The following is a 13,419-nucleotide window of genomic DNA, read 5'->3' as shown; positions in this document are numbered from 1 at the left end:
CTCTAAGACCTGTGCATAGAGTGTGCTTGCCATTCCACTCTGTACCACCCCTGTTGGCAGCAGCTGCTCAGGATGAGCTGTGTGCACAAATTGTGCAGGAACATCGTCCAGGAGAGGGATTTTTTGTAGCAGCATGCTGGCTGCTGTGTTAGGTGGCAGTGTGAACATGTGGCTGGAGACACTTGCCAGAACTGCAGTACTCTGAAGCACAGCAGTCTTACCTTTTTAGCAGGTCCTAAATATCTTTCCCTGACCCCATACAGGCAAGCAAAGGAGATCATGATTTTGTTGCTTAGATCTTGAGGTTGCCTCAACAGAACTGCAGTTTCCCTGCGTTGGGGGCAGTAGTTGGGAGGGCATGAGAGAGCTCTGCACCTTCAGCTAGGCATGACTGCTGGAGCTTACACAAGGTGGGATCCTGGAGTAGAGAAGTGGTTGTTGAATGTAGCAGTGTGGGTTTGTTCTGCCAAGTTGCTGCTTGAGCAGAGGACAAAGGTAGGTGGTGGCACAAAGTCCTCACACCCTCTGAGCTGAGCCAGGACGTGTGTTTAGGTTCTAAGGTACTCCCATTCTCAGTCTCTTAGCTGTTTCATCTAGAGAGAGAGCTGCTGACAGGTGGGATGGGTACATGATGTTACTTGGTAAAAGAAGACAGAAATAAAGGCTGTTCTGGTGTGTAACAGGACTTCATTCCTCCAGAGATTCAGTTACCAAGCATAACATTTTTGTGGGGAGAAGATAATGAAGACCTGGTTCAGCTTAGAGGCAAGGCAGAGTATTCCACTGGTTTTTGGTCATTGTATATGTTTCTTACAGAAACCATCTTAGAGATGACTGTGACAGAAGGAGCCATGTGAAACTCTGTCATTGTGGTTGTATTCCTAAGTAATAATGATTTGCCCAGCTCTGGCGTGTTCTGCATTGCAGATACCGAAGAATTCTTTGGTTTTAGTCCCACTGAACAATTTCAAAGGCTGAGGCACACGGAGGTGGCACATTTCAGCTGCAGGCATATGTGGTACCTGCCTGAGTAGCATTTATGTAGCAGCAGCTGCTGTCCCCCCTGCAGCCAGGCTGCCACAGTCGTGTCCCTGGCTCCATTCCCTGCTTCCTTGCCTTATTGGTGCTCTTAATTTAATTTTGTAAGGTTTGCAGAGGGCTAAATTTGTGCCCAAGAGTGTTATTTTTAGAGTCTTGAAAATAGGCTAATGTACAAAAAAAGATTTTTCTCACAGTTTAATGAACCGTTTTTGGATTTTGAGGGGGAGAGGAGGATTGGCAGTAAGATGGAAGGGCTTTTCATGTCACCTCCTTAGTCATATAAGGCGCAAAGGGCCCATTTATGACACTGACGTCATCTCAGAGCTTCATGTGCTTTGTCCCATACCATTCTTTCTCCTTGATCTGTTTCCAAAACTCCTCTTCTCTTATCCACCCACTTTTCTTACCTGCTGGTGGTCCCTGTCCTTGGCTGGTGCTGCATATGTCTTCTCCTGTCTGCTGCTTACATTTTCAGCCCCACACAGATTGTATTTCTCTGAATCAATTTTAAGGAGCCATTGATGGAAGTGTGTTTCAGGAAAATGCCTACCATTCATTTCTTGGTTTCTGCCAGGTTGGGTTTCAAGTGCCCAACTAGAGGCTCATTCAAAATCTGCTGCTGAGTAGACAGTGCAACGACTGGCGCAACAGAGAGAAGTGTTTGTCCTGGGCTTGCTGACCATGTCTGTCTCAGCCTCGTGGAAAGGATGGCAGTTTTCCAGGGGGTATATGCTTGTACCTTTGAAATCACCATGGAGTCAGTGCTTTGTTACCTGAGACAGGTACTGTGCTGAAGTCACTTGAAGGGTGGTGAAAATGAGTTTAGTCCTCAAGACTGTGGCAAAAACCCCCCAAAATAGTAAGAGGGGAGGCAAGGAGGCCGACCTTGAGGTGCTGTGCTTCCAGGAAGCCGGCCATCTGCTGCCCTGGGTTAAAGTGAGCACAGGTTTGGATTGCTAACCCTTTCCTCTGATCCTGGGGACATTTCAGAGAAGTGTGAGTGAGCAGATGGATTTTATTAGACCTAGAAGAGACACTTTTTAAATTGAAAAGGCTTTCAACCTTGTCTTCAGAGAATGATGTTGACATGGAGGTCCTTGTCTTTCATACTGCTAGCCTATTCCCTCCTTCTCTCCCCCACCTGCAGGATAGGGTTTAAAACCCACCTGAGCAGCACCCACCTCTGCCACCTCAGCAGATGTTTGTCATACCGAGCGCTTTCTATGTGTCTTACTTCATATTTGTTTTGGCTTGAGATAGAACCCAGTTTCCCAAATGTTTACTGCTGGACGTGCTCCCGCTGACATCTGCAGGAGAGCAGTGAGTCCAGCTGTTGACCCAAGTGATCCTGGCAGCAGCTGCTGCCCGTGTGGGGTAGGGACCTTCTCAAAGAAGCTGTGATCATGTTCTGAATGCAGAGTGTATTTTCACTCATGTCCTTCCAAGATAAAAGGCCAAAAAGATGACCACCACTTATGGGCTAATTAGCCAGAAGCTTCCATCTCATTTATCATAATCCAGATGTTACCCTGCTAATTTCAGGGTGTTACTCAAGCGCAAAATTGGACGCACAGGACATCACAGGCTTTTGTCAGGGAGGCCCTCAGTCAGGGCTTTGATGGGGTGTGTGATCTTTGGCCAACACAGCTGTGCTGAAAATAAGTCCTCAACATTGATTTCTGCTCATTATACCAGCAAAACCTTATTTTTACTGATGTTGCTGATGTGGGGGAAGAGAAGCTTCCTTGCAAGTTGCTGCCAGTGTGAGTTCTGTCAGTGGTGACCTCTCCTTACTCATCCTGTGGACCCCAGCCCAACTGCTCTGACAGCCTCCCTGGTAAGACCTGATCTAAGTGGGTGCAGTTGGGAGGTTTCTGTTAGGAAGCCAGGACTGTACTTGCTTTTATTAATAATTTTTTAAAGAGTCTTTTGAATGCATTTTTAAAAATGTACATCTTGTTCTCAAGAAGGCTTTGATCTTGTTAATCTTTTCATCTATGCATCAATCTGTTGTGTGAAAATGCTGGAATGTGCTCTTATTGTGGCAAGGGCTTTCTTTGGGTTTGTTTCCAATTTTTTTGCATAGTTTAGGGAATTTTTCTTCCCTGAGGCTCTCCCTCTGGCTTGATCCTACATGAAAGTTGACCACAGACGTGTCAGGTTCTAGAATGCCACTTTAGGCTATGTCTTTGAATTTTCTTTGCAGGGATTTCCTGATACCAATTTGAAGCAATTTTTCCCCCTTTCCTTGCATTATGATAAAAAAAAAAAACATTTTTGAGTGAGCCTGCATATTCAGCTGTGAGCAGCAGCGAGCTCCCTCTGCCTGTCTTCAGCAGGTGGGACACACACCAACCCTGAACTCAAAGTTTTGTGGTTGCTATAGCATGAAGCAGAGTCTGGACTAACTTACCTGCTCCCTGTCTGTTTTAAGAGGTTGAGCAAACTCTACTGCTGAGGTTGTGGTCATTTGTCCAGTTCGAGACAGGAACAACATGATTAAATCCATCTACATTTGGCCACACAGACTTAGCCTTAACCTTTATCACTTATATTTGCATTTCTCTCCTAGTTCTTATAGATTTAGACCCCAGGTTATGCTTTCCTAGTTACAGCCATGCTTTACTCAAATGTCCATCTGCCCATGATAGCAGCTGTTCTTGTGAAAACCTTTGTGTAAATGCAGTCATAAGTCTGAGAAGTCATGCTCTGTGGTATAACACGAACCCACCCAAAGGAAAGTGAAGAAGGGGTCATTTGGCAGCCAAAAATAAAGAAATCAAAACTGTACCTCCTATACATACCTGTCAAAATAGTACCTTTGTAACTGAGTCAAGTCAGGGCTTTTGCCGCTGTGGGACCCTCAGTGAGCACAGTGGAGTGACCGACCAAAGTGTCCTTTTCAGTTTTCCTCAGTGTAAACTAGAAATTGCTCTGCTGTATATTGATGTCACTGTAGTAATCAGTGATCACTTCAGCTGGGAAAGGAACTGATTAATTTGGCTCTGTCCATAACTGTGCAGGAATTTGACTTGTGAAAGTGGCCTGGGCAAGAGGAGTTTGGAGTATGAAACGACACCTTGGAAGTGTGCTGCCAAAGTACAGAGCCTGGTGTTGTCCTCTGAAGAGACCCTAGGCAGTACTTCAAGATCTTTGAATATTTGTTGTCCTTGATACTGTTGACCTGTAAGTGTAAACTTCTTTGTTTATGAAAACATAATGAATTTCTGTTTGTACTTGTATCTTTTGCCTAGGTGCTGAGAGAGGCAAATAAATTGGCTGAAATGGAAGAGCCACCTTTGCTGCCAGGGGAAACCATCAAAGACATGGGTACGTGAAGAGGAAATTCCTTATTGTTTGCTGACAAACAGTAGAATATCCATAGAGCAAAATATCCTGGTGTTAACTGACCAACAACAGCACATTGCAGATGTTTTGGGAACCATGATGAGATTGTTTCATTAATTGAGCAATTTCACAGCACATGGGCCAAGGTAACTGTGTCTTCTTTTAGCAGTAGCAAGTACAAAGCAATTCAACACTCTTGCCGTGAGTGATGGGGTGTGAGTTGTACAGCTCTGCATTTGCTGCCTCCTGAGAGGACATGGATCAACTGTTTCAGTTTGTCCTTGCCACAGGGTAACTTCCTCGGCTGACACAGCACAATTATGTGTCAAATCTCTGTCATGGGCTCTAGGAAAGGATACACTGCTTCTGCAGGGACTTTACTGTGATGGGAGATGGGTTTTTTTCTTTTTTCATCCAGACGTTCTGATGTGCCTCAGATTTGCTGATGCACTCCATTCTGAAGGCTTGAATAAGCCTCTTGATTAATTTTCTGTGAAAGATTTTGCATTTGCTTTTTTAACATGTTGCCTTCCTCTTAAAATGGTAAGGAAGAGTGCAACTTCAGTCCTAAACATAAAAAATCAAAAAATGAAAACTGAAAATACTTCACAAAAAAATGCACCCATCAACACCAATATAAAAACAAGGAAGAAAACCTCCAAGCAACCTGCCTCCATAATTAATCTTTTTCTCAAGCGCTTTCCTCAGAGTCCAAAGGACTTTGAACTCGTACTCTCACCATACGCTGCAGACTGATATCTAACTCTCTCCACAGATGCTATTAGCTCTAACAGTGAGGCAGTATTTTGAAGGGTTCCTAGGGAATGGTTTAATAGGTCAGAGTTACCAGTGCTTTATCTGTTGGCAAATGGTGTGATGGGCCACATAAATCTATAAGACTGGGTGGCTTTTGGAGTAGCCCAGACAGCAGCTGCCTGTTCCAGCAAGAAGCTAAGGGCAGCAAAAAGGAAATCTTTGTTATTCATCAGAAATAATGGTTTCCTGTTAAAAGTGTGAAGAAAGGCAAATGTAATTCTCGTTGTATTTTACAGGGAAGGGAAGAAAAAATATTTTCAGCCAACCCAATAATCTAGGGTAAGATTGGCCTGTAAAAGACATGAATTCCACAAGCAGGGGAATTAGTAAATGTGGTTTCCAGTTTCTTTCTCCCATATGTGTTCTCTTATACATACCAAAGGCTGAGCTCATTAGGCTTTCCTGTGGTGATAGCACCACTACAACCTCTCTATTATACCTGGCATTCGTTCTCACAAACAGTGAAGCACTTTAATGCCTTGGAGATCCCTGTTTATCAAGTAGAGACTGCTGAAATCATGCAGCAGTGGCAGGGTGAAGGTCAGACAAGCCATGTGTGTAGGTACATTTGTACATGCACAGTGTAATTAAGTAAAATTGTTTCCTTAGGAAACCAGGCTAATAAAATGCAGATGTGAAAGGTGGTGTGGCTTACATGCTGGCAAGGCCAGTGTTTGAGATCGTGCCTGGGGTTCCTTACCTGGAAAACATTTTTCTAGCACCTTTCCTCTTTACCCAGAAATCCTATTCCTTTTCAGATGTAAATGCATGCTTTTCTTATTAGTGGATTTTGCTGGGTTTTTTTTAAGCATTTCAAAATTGCATTTTGAATAATGGGAACTCCAGTGGAAAAACTAGGCAGGCTGCCCTCACCCTTGTTATGCTTCCTGAGTCTGCTTTCAAACCTCTGTCAAACTAGCCTTTGAAAAGAAGTGATTAATAATCGGACACTAATGAAACACTTGGTTTAATTAGAAATGGCTATAAGCATTTTGTGTTTAATTTTCCTTCAAACAAATACATGTAAATTTATATAAATAAATAAATAATGGAATTACTAGCATGTTTAGTATAGTTATGTATATTTTATTTCTTTTTAACCAGATATTGTATGCTACATATTTTGCTGCAAATTAGTCACTTCTGATGTTTTAAGGATCTTTCTCCGCATCCAGATCTTGAGAGTCAAGGAAGACAATGCAGAAGCAGAGCTGACTTGAGGATGATTTAGTTATATGAGTTGCCAGTGCCCTGGAATAAGGCAGACTTCTTCTCTCTCCCCCTCTGGGCTAAATCTCATGGGATAAAGGCAGAAGAAATTTAGGTTCCCATTCTGACCCCCCAGTAGCCTCACACCTCATGCTCATGGTGGCTGTCTCCTGGGTGGGAGGCGAGCCGTCCTCCTGACACAGCCCTTGCAAAATGAGTCCCCGAGGGCTTGGAGGCTTGAGGTTATTCAGATGATCCAGGGAGTTTTTTCATGGATCTGGCAGCTCAGTGGGTCTCCTCTTGTTTTTGAGAGGTGTTATTACTTCTTGGTGATAGTGCAAACCATTGCCACAACACAACTGCTTCAGTGGCAGAAGAAGTGATAGGCAGCAGAGGTGGGGAGGCAACAACCTAAATCTTGGCATTTTTAGGTGATATAAAACAGAAGGGCAGTTAGAGGTGTTTGCTGTGGAAAGCCAGCAGCACCTCTTTCCCTTTGCTGCAGCAAGTGAGAAATGTTTGAGGCCATTTAAGAAGGGGACTGTTTTGAGTCACCGTCACTCAGGCTCAAAAATAATTGAATTGTGCAGAGTAACTTGATCACTGACTTCAGACCTAAGATCACCAGCAGCTGGCTGCTGCACAGATTCATGGCTCCTGCAAATCACTGTAGCTCTGCTGGCTTTTAGCATGAGGGCCTTCATCCCAGGGCTAACTCCACATGCAAAGGTGTACAGAAGGACCCAAGCATCTGAAAAACCACACATATGATGTATGAGAACTGCCTTCTCCTGCCCCTGGTGGCACAAACCATCTTGGGCACAATCCTTAGCTTCTATGCACATTGTTGCCAGCTTCAAATGTGTGCATCCAGGCACGAGTGGTCTCCTCTTTTCATGCATGACATTCTCAGCTACTGGCAGTAAGAGCAAACAGTCTGCACTGAACACTGGCCTGTTCACAGGGGTGGCAGTTTTGTCAAATGTAGGATTCTGGATGATGGTACTGTCTCTACCCAAACTCTTACCTTCTCCACAGAACTGAAATTTGCAAGTTGGCTCTAGGCTAGAACCATAGATTAAGCTTGTTTTAATTTTATCATCTGCAAGGTACAGCCCACAAATATTGTTGCTGGCATAATTTTTCTCCCATAAATTAACTGTGAAATTTACATTTTCTTTTCTTTTCTTTTTTTTTTTTGTTTTCTTAAGCTAAGGATGTTACTTACATCTGCCCCTTCACTGGAGCAATCAGAGGAACCCTTACTGTTACCAATTATAGACTGTATTTTAAAAGCATGGAACGGGTAAGCTTTTGAAATAATCTGCTTTTGCTACCTTTTCAATCTTTAGATCTGGGTGTTGTTTGAGAGTATTTCTGTGTGAAATGTGGCTCTTTGTTTGGCAATATAGACATAAGGGAGCAGGAGCTGGGGATTTTTCCCCCTCCCCTTTTTAAACTCACAAATTTCAACTGTCTACAGGACCCTCCTTTTGTCCTAGATGCATCTTTAGGTGTAATCAACAGAGTGGAGAAAATTGGAGGTGCTTCCAGTCGTGGTGAAAATTCCTATGGGCTGGAGATTGTGTGCAAGGTAAACTTTTATCTGTGTTTTACAATAGGGGAACATATATTTTTAAAGGTTGTCTCTGTGGCACTGTAGGAAGTTCTGCAAAATGTTTCGGTCAGTATGACTTCACAGGTGTCAAAAACCATTATTTTAAAAGTAGTTTTCAGTATTCTCCAGCTCCACTCATTTGAGAAGAGATCCAAACCTTTTTTCAGGCTTTGTGCTGGGAAATAGCTTTCCTTGATCATGGAAGTGTAGGCCTGTACCCTCATTTCTCATTTCTGGTTGTCCACCAGACTTATTCTAGGTAGACTCCAGTTACTGTGGATTTCAGTAGGCCTTTCACTTATTTGCATTTCAAGAGCAAGAAAGGGGCACTTTCCCCCCCTAAATCATTAGCTCATGTCCTGCTGCAGTGCTTTGCCATGAGGGACTGGTGAATAGCCATCAGTCCTCATCAGGGCTGTTCTTTCATTTCTTTCAAGGCAGTACAGATTTCACATGTGCCCCTCAGGAACCCTTGGAATAACTGCAAATACAAAAATTAACAATTTGCCTCCTCATGTCTGCTTACTGTAGATCCACAAAGTAGATAAAACCACCATATCTCCTCCTAAATCCGTATCTCTGGATGGCATGGCCCTTCTGCTTCCCTCAGTGAGCACATAGGAAGGGCTGGATTCAGAACCTTGTAAGTCTTGGGCTGTTTAGAGCTTGTCAGAGCCCCTCAATGCTAAAAGGATGCTGGATAAGAGCAGATGGAGGAATGAATAGGAGTCCCAAAGTGCTCTGGTCACTGCTGTGATTTTGAGGCAGCAGGAAGCTAAGCAGACTGTCAAGCTGTGGGTGTGCTGAGTCAAGACCAGTTACTGCAATCTGTACCAAATAATCCAGCTGCTCCCTTGTCCTGTGAGAGTCATAATCCGCCCTGGCTAACACAGGGTGGGGTGCTTGTGCTGGCGAGCTAATTTGTTCCCTGTTTTGATCTGGATTCCTGGTCCTCAGCCATTTTGTCTGTAAGCACACTTGGTCAGGTTTGGAGTGAACTGTATCATTTCCCTTTATGGGAAATTAGGCACAAACTATAGGATGGGTGTTTTGGCCCTTTATAGCCTATTTATATATTTCAGCCTGCTTCACCAGGATATGCACAGCAGCTTAGTGTAATAACAGAGTGGTACAGGTACATCTTAGCCATCCTGAAAAGTTCAGGAGACCAGCCATGTCATCCCTGTGAGGAAGCAAAGTCTTCAACTGTTTATCTCGTTCTCTGACTTGCTCTGCCATCTTCATATACTTGAACTTGATAGTTCATTTCCTGTTGATGAGTTTTAGACTCTTTGCTGCAAGCATTTTAGTTGCAGGCTTGACTGGAAAAACTTAGAGATGTTTTATTTACTTTCCAAATTTGGTTTTGTAGATGACTTATGGAAAGGAGGTCCTGAATGACCCCTTTTTGTCTAAACTATGCTGCTGTGCAAAGTGGAGTTCTTGGTTTCAAGACATCCCCTTGAGTGCTCTGAGAGGTGGAAGCTTTAAAGGGAGATGGCACTGGATGCTTTGCACCCAGCTGGCTGTTCTTGGGGCCTCTATGTGCAGTAGCTCTGTGGAGGTACTTTGTTAGGCCATCCCCTCCAGTGGTCTTATGGCATTGCTTGGCATGAGAGCTCAGTGAGAGCCAAGGATGTCTGTCTCACAAAGTCCTGCTGGTCAAACGTAGCTTTTTCCTGAGCAGGGCTCTCCCAAAGACTTTCAGCAGGTGGAGAGCTTCATGTGAAGGCAAGATGCTCTGGTCAGACACAGCTGTGCCCTCCCTCAGCTGCTCTGCTGTTGTTGGAGGCTGCAGGCAACCCCCTCAACCAAACCCAACATTGCAGCGCAACATTGTTCAAAGTATTAAATCAGTGCTAGAAGGAGCATTGTCATGTGACCCCATTTTGAATTCTGGCTTTTGGATTTTCTTTGGATTTTGAAGTGCTTCAGAAATTTGCAACGTGATTTCCCTCTTTTTTTCCCCTAGGATATTCGAAACTTGCGGTTTGCTCATAAGCCTGAAGGGAGAACTAGACGATCTATATTTGAGAACCTAATGAAATATGCTTTTCCAGTTTCAAATAATCTGGTGAGTGTTTTCTCTTCAGCTTTTGCCAAAAGACACAGAGTAGCAGTAAACTGTTTTGTTCTGTCCCATCTACTTAATACAGCATTCACATGGGGTGCATTTTCTTGAGGGATGAGAAGTGCTGGTTTTCAAATCTGTTTTCAACTTAATTCTGTAGGAGTTTAGATCATATAGGAAACAGGAAAAATCTATTACAGTGCCTTCTTTCATGCATGGGGGATGACCTACTGATAAAGCCTTGTAACAGAGAGAAAGTACTCAAATAGAGGGAAAGTACTCAAATCACAGTGACATCCATCAGGGGTTCACCGCTAATGGTGACTGCAGTGCCCCAAATCTGGAATGCAACCCCCATGTTCTCTAATGTTATGACACTGCAATTGTTTCAAATGCTGGTTGAAAGGCTCTGGTTGTTAATCTGTAAGAGCATTCTTGCCTAAGTAGTTTTATCTTCTCTCCTTAATAACAAACTTCTTTTGTCTGTGAAGTACTAGCTAATAGCCAAGCAAGATCAGGGACATATTGGAAGGTATATTGTTGTACTAATTACCTGCTACAGTGAGAGTGTTAATCTTTTTTTATAAAACCCTGAAAGAAAAGTGATGGTGGGGAAAAAGAAGGGTCAGTCATGAATTGCTATTTGAGATATCAAACATTGTATAAATGGGCTCTGAGTGGGCTCTTAAAGGTAAATTTTCTTTCTTTCAGCCACTTTTTGCCTTTGAGTACAAAGAGGTTTTCCCAGAAAATGGATGGAAAGTGTATGACCCAACTTGGGAGTACAGAAGACAGGTGGGTATTGTGCCACATCCTTCCTCATCCCCTACTCTTCAGAAACAAGGGTCTGTGCAGTGATAAAATGACAGGTTACATGGAGCAGAGACTCATTCTGCTGAAAAATGCTGTGCAGCCTTGGTTGGGATGTTGTTTTTCACACTGCAGTGCTTGTTGAGAGCAGTACAGCTTTAGAGATAGGGGCGTCCACTGCTGGACATCAGCTCAGGTGGCAGAGAGCTGACTTTAGGCTCAGCTAGAAAAAACTAATGCTCTGGCTTGGTGATCAGGTACTGCTGGCAGTGGAGAATGGAGGGTGCATGTTCCAGGTACACGCATCCCATTGTTGAGTTTCACACCTCAGTGCTTGCTTGTATTGGTTTTAATTCTTTCCAGGTTTTCCTGTCTGAAACTGCAACTTGGGAGGAAATAAATTAGGTGTGGAATGCCTTCACTATCTTAGGCATGGGCAAGGCATCCCTTCTCAGCAGAGGGATCAGCCTAGAGAGTACTGTTATTTACAGTTTAGTGTGTCCAGAGTAGATGGATCAAAGGTATTAATGATTATGTAGTGACAGGCTGTGGATTAGGAATACTGTGGTGAAAACTTGAGTAGTCCTCTTTGGAGTAAAAGATGGGTGAATTTTGATATTTTTATAATGAAATCACTCCTGTCATAAAATTCTCAAGTAGAAAAAGGAGCATGATTTGGTGGCACGTTTGCCCTGGACACAATAAGCTTCTGTCTCCTCTAGATCCCTCAGGATAAAACCAATTTTCTATTGTAAAATTAAGAAATGTTAAACCATTTCTTAAAAATCCAATCAAACAAAACCAGATCTCTGTCCCAGCCTAGTTATTCATCTGATTCCTGGAATCCAAAATCTAAGGATTCATTTTTCTAGTTCTAGCCTTCTAAAAGCTGGGCATGCCTTCTAAATTGGTTATCGAGGCCTGTCATTAACAGATGGGAGAGAGTGCTTCACTGTTGGGGGTGATTTGTTCTCTCCTAAAATAGCTGCCTAAGATAGATTGCTGGCTTCTAGACTGCTAATGGGAAGCGAGATGTATCTTACTGTATCCTACTGAATGCTGCCTTCAGTGCAAAGGAGTGTATTTTGCAATGAGATGCCACAATCTAAAATCCTGGTCAAGACAAACTCCAATCGTTTCTAATCACTTTTTGACTAAGGTCAACTTGAGCATAAGATCAGATATTGCAGCAATTATTGCTTTGTTTAGACTTTACCTCCTTCTTGGTAGCTATTTCATGGGAAGATCTGCTTGTAGAGAAGGATTTGCAGCCCAAGCTATTTGAGCAAGACACTTCTTTGTAGGGCTGAAAATTTTGGAGTGACAACTAAAAGAATACCTGTGCTATCAAAATAATCTCCCCTGGAAAGCACAGCATTCACTCAGCCAAGCATCAGTCAAAACAGGTAAAGTACAGAAGACATTTTTACACTTGGGAAGAGGAAATTAGATAATTTCCATGTAGATTGTTCCACTTTCTAATTCCTGGCATGCCAGTTTTTATGATAGAAGATTTTCTGTCCATATTAGTTTCTTTTCTGTCCAAATTAGGTTTTTTTTTAAGGCGCACCAAATCACCATACAGTGATTTGGTGCACCTTAAATTTGTCAGGAATTTGGTGAATTGGTGAAAGAATACATATGTTTGCATGCCTGTGATTTGCAGCTCTTCATGGCCTTTCTGGAAAGAAAATGGGTGTAAGATGTGACACAGCTGAGGTGTTGCTGCAGTGTGTATTTGTGCTGTGGCCTGCTTCTTTGTTGTTTAATTTTTTGTGAATGGGAAGGACAAACTTGCCTGAGTGCTTCTATGTCAAGAAACCAGCGTCCATGTGCCGAAGCCCGTGGTCATTTCCTTACAGTGTTAACTGCAAAAGCAAATCCAAAGCAAGATTTTTTTGCAGCCACAGCCTTTCTGAGTTTTACCCATGATGGGCCACAATCCCTACCATTCCAGATCACACAATCCATCTGCTCCAGTTCCTTATCTCCAAAAGTGACCAACACCAGCTGCTGAAGAAGAAGCAAGCCATACTGCAGTAGATGTTTATGTTGTGATCTGGCCAGGAGGAGAATTTCATCCCTTTTGTTGGATTGATTTAGGTCCTGCAGCACGATGCTTTATGTCCACTCCAAAACTTTTAGGTATTTCAGTCTGTTTATTTAATTCCAGTGTTTGTAACTATGGATGTTCAATTTATCTGTGTGAGTGTCATAGCCTTTTTTCTTAATCCAACCAGGTTCTGCTAAAGCAATAACAAATACTACAGTAAATCAGGATTATGTCTTGAAATGGCAGCAGGGATTCGTTAACAGTGAAACAAAACTGGCATCATCAAATCAGATAATGGGATTACCTGTCTCTGACTCTATGAATTGTGATCAGAAATAGAAAAGCAGGACATATGCACTGTCAGCAGGACCTTCTGGAATTGGTTTAGAAACTGTTAGAGAAGGGCTGGCCTAGGGCATCAGCAGCCCAGCAGGATGGCCAGGCATTAACTTG

At 43.0% G+C, this 13,419-nt stretch overlaps 1 protein-coding gene across 3 annotated transcripts in view; it reads left to right on the top strand.

Moving 5' to 3' along the window:
- MTMR2 (myotubularin related protein 2) overlaps positions 1–13,419 on the top strand; it is a 62,668-nt gene that overhangs the window by 32,889 nt on the left and 16,360 nt on the right. For 2 of the 3 annotated variants that reach the window (XM_063148891.1, XM_063148892.1), the window contains exons 3-7: positions 4,296–4,371; positions 7,626–7,720; positions 7,898–8,008; positions 10,005–10,106; positions 10,815–10,898. In XM_063148891.1, coding sequence (XP_063004961.1) covers positions 4,326–4,371; positions 7,626–7,720; positions 7,898–8,008; positions 10,005–10,106; positions 10,815–10,898 — 438 coding nt within the window. In that variant the 5' untranslated portion in view covers positions 4,296–4,325. Of the gene's footprint in view, positions 1–4,295; positions 4,372–7,625; positions 7,721–7,897; positions 8,009–10,004; positions 10,107–10,814; positions 10,899–13,419 lie in introns of those variants that run through there. The other variant, XM_063148890.1, reaches the window with a different exon arrangement.

Source organism: Melospiza melodia, chromosome 2, assembly GCF_035770615.1.
Source record: "Melospiza melodia melodia isolate bMelMel2 chromosome 2, bMelMel2.pri, whole genome shotgun sequence".
Classification (NCBI taxonomy): domain Eukaryota; kingdom Metazoa; phylum Chordata; class Aves; order Passeriformes; family Passerellidae; genus Melospiza; species Melospiza melodia.
This window is presented reverse-complemented; position numbering and strand designations above follow the sequence as displayed.